General features: G+C 33.8%; 1 protein-coding gene across 2 annotated transcripts in view; it reads left to right on the top strand.

Annotated features, from left to right (window-relative positions):
- Window positions 1–5,930: 5,930 nt before the first annotated feature.
- LOC102605563 (zinc finger CCCH domain-containing protein 69-like) overlaps window positions 5,931–10,268 on the top strand; it is a 37,792-nt gene continuing 33,454 nt past the window's right edge. For both annotated transcript variants that reach the window (XR_366594.2, XM_006338836.2), the window contains exons 1-3: window positions 5,931–6,019; window positions 7,146–7,233; window positions 7,319–8,103. Coding sequence is in view for 1 of the 2 variants with exons in the window: in XM_006338836.2 (XP_006338898.1) it covers window positions 6,009–6,019; window positions 7,146–7,233; window positions 7,319–8,103 (884 nt within the window). In the remaining variant the exon portion in view is untranslated. The remainder of the gene's footprint in view (window positions 6,020–7,145; window positions 7,234–7,318; window positions 8,104–10,268) is intronic.

Here is a 10,268-nt window from a genome sequence, read left to right as displayed (position 1 = left end):
CGTCAAAGAGAACGAGAATAACCTCAACCTCACGGATTCTTGAGAGATGTTCTTGAACACAAATGGTCCACACACCTCCACAAAATTCCTAAGGTGTTCGTGGGGATCTTCAGGAGCAAAACCCCCAAACATTCCTCTTAGATGGGGAAATTATAGCATTGTTCGATTACGTGAAACACATTCCTCCCGGTTGTAGGAGGTATCCAGATGGCTTTCGTGGCTTGAACAATATTCACATGAATATCATTCAAAGCACCCATGTTTTTGTTTTGACCATAGTTAATATCGTCGTCACTACCATTGTCACTCATTATATTATACCTACATATCAGCCGATAACACAAAACAACAATCTACTACAACTAAACAAATTTACAAACTAATTTCTCAAATAAAATCTTAACCACCAGTCCCCGGGAGCGGTGCCATTTTTGTTAATGCTCAAATGTCCTCTTTACAATCAATAAAAAGGGACAACAGTTGTATTCAATAAAAATACCAATAAAGAGTCGGAGTCAAATCCCACAGGGAATGGTATATCATAGAGAATTTTATCAAGAAATTTGGATTGTAAAATCATTCATTTGTAGTAGTAAAAATAAGTGGGTGGATGATTCCACCAATTTAATGCAAATATTGGGTTATATATTGTCACAATTAAACTAAAATTATGAAAAATTCAAGAAGTAACAAGCAATCTAGGGGTGCAGGAATTGGAAATCAATGTCACATAAGGGGTAATTATGTTGCTCTATAGTGGTGAATATTCATTAATAGGCTAGGTCATCTTCAATGACACTAATCTTCTTTCGATCTCATAGCATCCTTGCATAGAATATCCTTTCGGTCTATTCTAAATGTCAATCTAAGAAGACCAATACCTTACTCTACTCTCTCTTTCGATGCAGTAATAGGGCAAATAGATTCAACCCATATCCTCTATTTTCAAGCAACTTATAGACATTTAACCTAAATTGCTAGTAGCGGACTAACTACCCACTCCAATCAATCTCTTTCGAGCATCAACCAGAGATCATAAGTAGAAATTAAGTTTGCAACCTTAACCCATAAATTATCCCCATGCTAATTATCCCAAGTTCATGTATGAACACTAGAAAAATAGAGCATAACACAATACGCCCTACATTAAATAAACACCCAACCCTATAATTGCACCCCTAGATCTTGGGGTTTTAGCCATCCATCACAATAAGTAAAGAAATTATACCTTCTATGAAAGCAGTTATGGGTAATATGAAATTAAACAACTACAAGCGAACCCATTTTAGATTCAACTTTAATTTGTCAAATTCAATAGCAAAGTTGAAATCCCCCAAACTATAAAGTGTTCTTCACAAGGTAAAGTATTTCTCCCAAAAGTACAATTTCTCACTCTAAAGGCAACTCTCTTCTTTCTCTCTCCTTTATAGTTTCCCAAAATTTGGCCTAAAAACTCAACACTCTACCCTTTGAGCGACGTTAGTCGGGCTCGCCGCGCTCATTCAGGAAATTGCCAATCATGATTTAGGTCTCCTTCTCTTGCTCTAGGCTTCAAGTGTTTGAACCTCAGTTGGTGAACTCATTTAAGTCTGTCTTTCACATTCAATGAATCGCTGAGTACCACCTTGATTCGCCTTTAGAGCTTTGATTTTCCTCCTTGCACTGTTGCTTTCGGCGATGGTCAGCAAGGTCGCATTTCTCATTCGGAGAATCACTTTTCCTTTTGTATTTCACCGACTTGTCTCGATAGACAGAAGTGTTGTACACTGTCACTTTGGGTGAGATCATGCTCACTAGGCGATCCACCTTTCTTTCTTAGCGATCATCAATGTAAATTTTATACTTCTTTTCACACTTTTGGCCATTCTTTCAAACATTTATCCTTGCCTTGTCCATTATCCTTCACGATAGTAAATCATCAAAATATTATTAGAATAGGACAAAATTAGGCATTGAGGACACTAATTATTGAGCTAAATAGGTTCCTGAGACACAGCATGGAAAAGTAACAATATTAAGAAACGATCTCTGGGGGTTCTATGGAGCAAGTCTCCCATTGCTTTCGCAAACCAGTGGGGACAACCCCCCAAAAAAACGAGTTTTCCACGCGGCGATCTTTATTTGAAATATGAGTCGCGGCCTCAAATGAGTGCAAATCTACCACTCATCAGTATTATTTAGCACCAAGAGGACGCAACGATAGAGGCTCACTCGCTAGTTAGGCTGAGACCTTTAGTAGAAATTTCTAAGTCAAAAACACTACAAGCCGTCATATATTTAAAAGGGCCACTGATTAATAATGTTTCAAAGACACTTCATCCAATTCAAAGCGTCAATGATCATTAATTAGTATAAAACCCAACTAAATGAGTTGGGGTCGAATCCCACAGGGAGCGGTACGTGTTTCAGATTCAATTGGGAAGTGAGAATGTGGTCAAATCAGTCATAGGAATAAAAATTATCGAATAAAGACATCATTCAAATCAGGGGGTGACACGAATGTCAAATAAGGGTTTTGGTTTGATTATCAATACAAACAACAGTCACAAACAATACGAATTAACAATAATGAGACGGGTTCTTGGGATGTGATTGATTATAGGCAATATAGACATATGGATAATTGCAACTATTAGTAAATAGCTAGATATTAGTGAGTAGGCTAGGCTATAGTGGAGGTAAATTTTCTCTCGAACAATTTACCCCGAATCAAGTTGATTTCTCTCGAACATCAACAAGCATGCAAAATAAGAGTAGCCCACACCTTAATAGATTCACTCTCTCAAGTTGAATGTGTGGGATTTGGTTTAGGATTCACTCTCTCGAGCTGAACCCAGGTCAACCCAATACCCACAAACCATTAATCAAAAACCTTAGTTCTAAAACCTCTCTCTCGAGCAAGCCAAGAACACAAAGGTAGAACTACATTTGCAACTACAATTCTTAAATTAAACCACAATTAATGACTAAACTCACTTTTAAATAACATTTAAACTAACAATTAGCAATAACCATAAGCTAAATCAGCCCATAATCACATAATCACACCCCCAAGAATTGGAATTTTAGCTAGACATTATAAAAAGGTAAAAATAGTTACCAAATTGATTATCCATCAACTGGGTAAGGGTGATTTCGTCTTTACAATGGTTCGAATTGATGAATCTCAAAGACCCACTTACAAAGCAGGTGTTTATACCAAGAATTCAATCATCACCACCACAAAGGATATCCTTTTAAATTTATTCCGAAGCAATTTTCAATACGTCTATATTTTGCAATGACAACAAACAAATCTCAAGGTCAAACAATCCCTACTGTTGGATTATATCTTTTGCAACATGTTTTCTCCCATGGACAACTATATATATCACTATCAAGGGGAATCTCAATGACCACGACAAAAGTATTAGTTATGACTGAACAACCAGATACGACGACAAGGACATATACAATATTGTTTACAAGAAAGTATTAGGTAAGAGATGATTGCTATCTTTTTTTTAGTGTAATCAATTAGGAACAAAACCCACACATTACATGAAGCTAATGAAAATGTGATTGGTTGTATTTGACAGGTTTAGTTGAAGAAGAGACGAGCTGACCATCACTATGCAATTTATGAAGAAAATACAACTATTGTATAGACTTAGATATTGATAATTATGATACAAATGACTTGAAACTCCTGAAAGGTATCGTGTATTTCTGGATGGCTTCATAACCAGTACCAAATGTTCCTTCGAGCAAATTACATATTTACATCGTATTTAGAGCTTCATCCCCAAGTGTCATGCATCTAATTCAAGCCAATTAGTCGGGCGTGATGGAGTAATGTTTAGAAACTATTATTTGCTATCTGATAGACATCCATATAAAGTATTTGCTTACATATTCAATATATTGAACAATGGTAGAATGCATACAATTCACTATTAAATTAGGTATAAGGGTCTGTTCAAATAATTACAACGATATATTATGACGAATAAGTATGCTTAATGTTTCACAATTGTAGGCATCACAAGACGAGGCAACCACATGAAACGCACGTTAGGTATATATATATATATATACGGTAAATACATGTATGTATTTAATTTTTAGAAATATGTACGGTAAAAAGATCACTAATCATTTAATCCTTCATTTAATACAAAAGTAACACTATCTAAAATATCAAAAAATGTATAAAGGTAAATAATATACTAAAAAAAATAGAGCATAAAGAAAAAACAATTAGATAAAAAGGTTCATGTTAACACGTATTACCTCTACTAGATACAAAAGCTCGGACAAGTCCGGACCCAATATATATTATTTTAATTTTATGATTTTGTTGTTAATTATTTTTCTAATATTTTAAACGTACTTTTTAAATAATATATGTGGCACATATGATATTTTGAGAGTTAATCAATTTTTAATATATTTGAAGTACGTAATTTTAAATTATTATATGTTATTTTCCATGTCCCAATTTATACATGGCACATGTGAAATTTCAAAAATTAATCAAATTTTTAATATGTTTTTAAATACTTTAAGTTTTATAGTACTCTTAAAGTACTTTTTAAATAATATAGGAAAAAATACTTGGATGGGTGCCTTTTACTAAATAATTACTGATTTTAGCGATACTTTTTATTTATTACCATTTATAGCAATACTATGTTAAATCTACAATATGTATTAAAAGTGAATTAAGTATGCAATATATATGTATTATAACTGTTTTAAAAAATATATTATGGTTGTTTGGTAAGAAGTTGACACATTGTATTATAAGTGTATTAACATGTGTGATAAATGTATTATCCATCAACAAAACTTGTATTATATGTGAATAATAAATTGTTCTTTATAATATGTATTAAAAGTGTATTATAAATGTATTAAAAGTGATCAAGTGCAAAAAATATGTTATTGCTATAAATGGTAAATATTTTTTTATTATAGTATATTTATGCAAGTTTCCCAATAATATATGTTACTCATGTTGTCCCAATTTATGTGGCACATGTGAAATTTCGAGGGTTAATCACATTTTAATATGTTTTTCAAATTTTTAGGTTGTTAATTATTGTGCTTTCACTTTTTACATAGCTTAAATTTGAAAATTAATCAAATTAAATAATTTAACTAAACTCTTAGAAAAGTACATTCAAATCCTAAATATTTTTGCGGAATAAATTAATTATATAAAAATTTAGAAGGAAAATGCCCTAAACTTTGTAAAAAATAATTAATATAACAACATAGGAGCAAAATAAACAATAAAATAAATAATAATATACCAACATAGGAACAAAATAATGAACAATACAATAAATAATAAATAATGTTGCCAATAAGGTTTGAACTAGAGACCTTAACGTAAAATGTCAAGCTCCAACCAAAAAGCCAAGTAGTTGAATTTGTAGTGAAGCACATAGCTAAAATATACATGCTGATGCCCAACTGTGTGCTTATTGCCACTTATATATTAGTAGTCGATATAGGAAAAAAGAATTAACAATGTAACTTTGCTTAATACAATTTTTTTTAAATATTGTCCACAACATCAAATTTAAAAAACTCACAATAACGTACATATATTTTTCTTTAATTTTTGGACCAATCATAGGAAGAAACAATTTATTTTATATACACATGTATAAATTCATTCTAGTACAAACACATAAATCAAATACATGTTGCAACTTTTTAATCGATACAAAAAAATTAATAGTTACCCACGCACGATTGAACAAGATTAATTAGTAATTAAAATGGACACCAGGAGGAAAAAACATTTATGACTAGGTAATTTAAAAGGGTATTTAGATAATTTAATTTTAAAATTTAAGTATTACTGCTTTTAAAACTAGACTATAGAACAATGGTGTAAAAGGGGGAATTACAATAATTTTTTTATTAAACCTAATATTTCAAAGTAGAAGTAAAAAGAAAATCCAACCGCCACCTCAGGGTTGGACTGTCAGAACTCAGAGGCAAAGGTGGAAGCCATGTCCAAAAGGTGCATTTTTTATTTTGATTTTGATTAGGGTCCCGTTGTTTGTTTTTATCTATATCATCAATCCATCCTGCTATTGTTGTGTAATAATCCTCAACATTCTCAGGGATTCTATGTTGTAATTATGGTGATTTATCAGAAACTCATCTGAATATTTTCTCGCCGTCTCGTTTTAACCTCTTAACTTTAATGGGTGATTTTGTATTGGTGATTCCTAAGTTTAGCTAAAAGTATTTTTTGGGAATCATCCTGGAACAACTAATTATAGAAAGTTTTGTTTTGCCCTCTTTTTTTACCTCAATTTTTTTTTTGTTTTTTTTTGTTTATGACAAGGAAACCTGCAGCCGCTACATTTGGTGCCCACACAAGTTTTATTGGTGCAATTAATGATTATTCTTGAAGCAGGGGCCTTCATGAAATATTTTCTTATTTAATCATGGAGCACTAGATTTGGCTTTTTCATTTGATTGATATAGAGGATTGAATATAATAGTTTGTATCATTTGAAAGTGGATTTCTGCTTTAGTTTATGGGAAATCATACACAATTTAAAGATTGACTGCTATTCTGTTTCCCTAGTCACATATGAGAATGTTCCCATATGCTTGTTTACATTTTTAACATGCTTATACGGTTTTCAACCGTTTGATTGCAAAATTAACTCAGTGTATTGGTAGATATATAGTTTTGTAGTACTTTGTGTTTGTGGTGCTTATGATATTTTCTGTAAATAGACTGCAAGAAACTCCGATTATATGCTATTGATGTTTGTCTTATTTGATGGTGATGAGTAATTTCAAGGAAATTGATGGGGTTTTCATTATTATCTTGGTCATTAAATTTAAGTGGTTGTTTAAAACATTTCATTGTTTGTTTATGATGTGTATCCATATTCTTTTTTTTTATTTTTAAAAAACGACATTCTCCTTTACTGATAAGCGATATAAAAGTTAATATTTGAAGAGGTAAATTGACACTAGTTGTTATTTTACGTTAACTATCTACCTTAATATTTCCATTGACAAAGTATATTGTTACTTTCAATTAATTGTAGTTCTATTTGTTTGGTGATTCTCTTCTAGATGGCCATATTATATAAATCACACATGTGCTTCTAATTTTTCTCCAGGGTTCTTTGCAAGTTCTTTGCACATGGGGCATGTCTGAAGGGGGATCATTGTGAGTTTTCACATGATTGGAACAATCCTTCTAATAATGTAACATTCTTGACAATTAGTTTGATGATCAAGGCTTAATTGATTCTTTTCTTTCTGATTGTTTTCCCTTGGATCATTGTTGCAGGTATGCACCTACTACCAAAAAGGAGCTTGTGCTTATGGAAGCAGGTGTAGATATGATCATGTTAAACTGTCTCGATCACAGCCTTCAGCTCAATCTTCAGCACAACCTCAACAATATCTTTCAAGTTCTGCACCTACCAATGTGCCTCCTGGAATGGGTGCACATAATGCAGATGTTGTGCCAGGTATTTCTACTGAGTATTTAGCTTCAAGCAGACCTTATGATGCATCCAGCCAACCAGCATGGAACCAAAAGTCAGAGCTTCAAGATGCATTGGAGATTGATGACATGATTGAGTTAAACAGTGATAATCCAGCTGATCGGTCAATCTGTGCTTTTGCTGCTGCTGGTAATTGTCCTCGGGGAGAAAAGTGTCCTCGTGTTCATGGAGATCTGTGTCCAACCTGCAGAAAGCATTGCTTGCATCCTTTCAGGCCTGAGGAAAGAGAGGAGCATATAAAAACATGTGAGAACAAGCAAAAGCACCTTGATTTATTGAAGCGCAGTCAAGAAATAGAATGCAGTGTATGCCTTGAACGTGTTCTTTCCAAGTCAACAGCAGCTGAGAGGAAGTTTGGGATCCTTTCTGAGTGTGATCATCCGTTTTGTGTATCGTGTATAAGGAATTGGCGTGGCAGTTCTTCCTCTGGGATGGATGTTAATTCTGCACTGAGGGCTTGCCCCATATGCCGAAAGCTTTCATATTTTGTTATTCCAAGTGTTATTTGGTACTTCACAAAAGAAGAAAAGGAAGAAATAGTTGACAACTACAAAAACAAACTCAGGTTTATCACTTTCTCTTTCCTTTTCACTACTTATCTTTCATTTTGTTAAACGATCGTAATACTAGCAAGGTCATATGAGAGTCAATGTTGAACTTCTAAGAGTCCAGCATATCCATATGATGTGTTTCCCTCAAATGCATACACAACATATATGCGGATCGTTTGAACCTTTTCTTGTCAAGATAATTAGAATTAGTTTAGTTGCTAGATAATCACAAGTCATTGTGATTATTGGATACTGAAAATAATTGATTAACATACTTTGAATGATTATTGGATATCAATGGGAGAAAATATTTTAGAGTTATGGTTTTATCGAACAACCTGTTGAATTCTTCAATTAATTCGACTTGTTGATTTATCTTGTTATTAACCTTCAAGAATAACATTACTCATAGAATTTCATCAATTTTTACTTGCCTGTTTAATTTATTCTAAGCTCTATGTTTCTATGAGATTTCAGGTAAAATAATGTAGTAATGATTTCTTGCACTAATTGACTAAGCACGATAAATATATTTATTTCTATCCTTATTTGCGAATTGATTCCCTGATGGCTAGGTTCAAGAATGTGCTATTCAATCCTATTGCAATCAAGAAGTTCCTTTTTAAAGTCAACTCAAGATTCATAGGTAGTATCTAATTGTTGGCCAGACAATCAACTAATTAAACTCAGGATATGATAAACAAACCAATATGATAAATTAAACCCGTCTAATTAACATTTGTATATCAACATTAAGGCAGGACCATAGCTCTAGAATTAGAGAATTTAGCTACACATCGTCATGGTAGAAACCTAGAACAAAACTGGAAGAAATCTCAAATATATAAAAATCAATAAAAGAAGGGAAAAAGAAGAACTCTGGATGAATCCCAAGCTTTACAAACTCTTATTAAATGGCTTCCTCCACATTACTATTGTGCCAGATGACCTAAAAGATGTGTTCTCAGCTTTTATATGTGGTACAGAAGTCGTGGGTCAAGTTTACCAGTGTCTCAGCTTTTGTTGTGGTGTTTCATGTACTCAGAAGTCAATTAACAATTCGATAAAAAACTCAGTAAACAGTGTCATCAAATATTTATGTTTGGGAGGTTTTCAAGAACGAGTCTTGTAATCAGTGTGGCTACCTACTTGGAATTTCTTTCTTTCCAAATTGTCCAAAAATACAAGCTGGGACAATTCTCTGTCTTCCTCTGTCTTTGCCTCACATCCCATCTCTTCCCAACTTGCTAATGTTTGAGAAATCTTGCGAAACATTATCCAAGTGATGCCACTAAGATTAAGAACATCCTCCAGATATGTTCTGTCATCTTACAATTGGGAAAAATATGGTTCACCATATCTGATGTTTTCCCCACACAAACAACATCTGGGACAAAGAGTAATCCCTCTTTCATCAAGTTATCCTGAGTAAGTACAACTTCTCTTGCCAGACTCCAAACAAAACTAGAAACTTAATATGTTATCTTCTTCCATATGTGCTTCCAGGACCATTCTTCAATATAATGATTTGTTTGGTTCAAAGCTTTATAGGCTACATTAACTTTGTATGCACCACTGCTGTGCCCATTCCACCAAATTCTATTTACCCCTTCCTGTAAGCCACCAAAACTTCCCAAAAGATTGTTAAATTTAGTCACCCTATTCAGCTCCCAGTCATTAGGCATTCTTCTAAAGGTAATATCCCATCCCTGGTTTGACCACTGTTCTGCCACTATTTTATGTTGGTGATGTATTAGGTTGAAAATGTCACAAAATCTGTCTTGGAGGCTTTCAGTTCCAGGCCATACATCCTTCCAAAACACAGTTTTACTACCATCTGCAACTTTAATGGAAGAGTTGTTCTTCAAATCAGGCCATTGGGCCTTGATAGATCTCTACAAACTGACCTCAGAAGGGGTATTAAGGCTGGGCACCGGAACGGGTTGTTCCGGTACCATTCCGGTCCGTTCCGGTACCATTCCGGTTCGTTCCGGTCCGGTAGTATTCGGGACGGGATGGGATACATTGAACCGGTACACGGAACGGAACGGTACCATGATTTGGTACCGGTATACCGGTACCGGTTCATCCCGGTTCATTCCGGTTCCGTTCCGGTCCGGTCCGGTACCGGTCCGATCCCGGTAAATCATTTCTAATTAAAATAAAAAATAATATTTTT

This window comes from Solanum tuberosum, unplaced genomic scaffold, assembly GCF_000226075.1.
Source record: "Solanum tuberosum cultivar DM 1-3 516 R44 unplaced genomic scaffold, SolTub_3.0 scf00007, whole genome shotgun sequence".
Classification (NCBI taxonomy): Eukaryota; Viridiplantae; Streptophyta; class Magnoliopsida; order Solanales; family Solanaceae; genus Solanum; species Solanum tuberosum.
The sequence above is the reverse complement of the archived record's forward strand: the minus strand, read 5'-3'. Positions and strand labels throughout refer to the sequence as shown.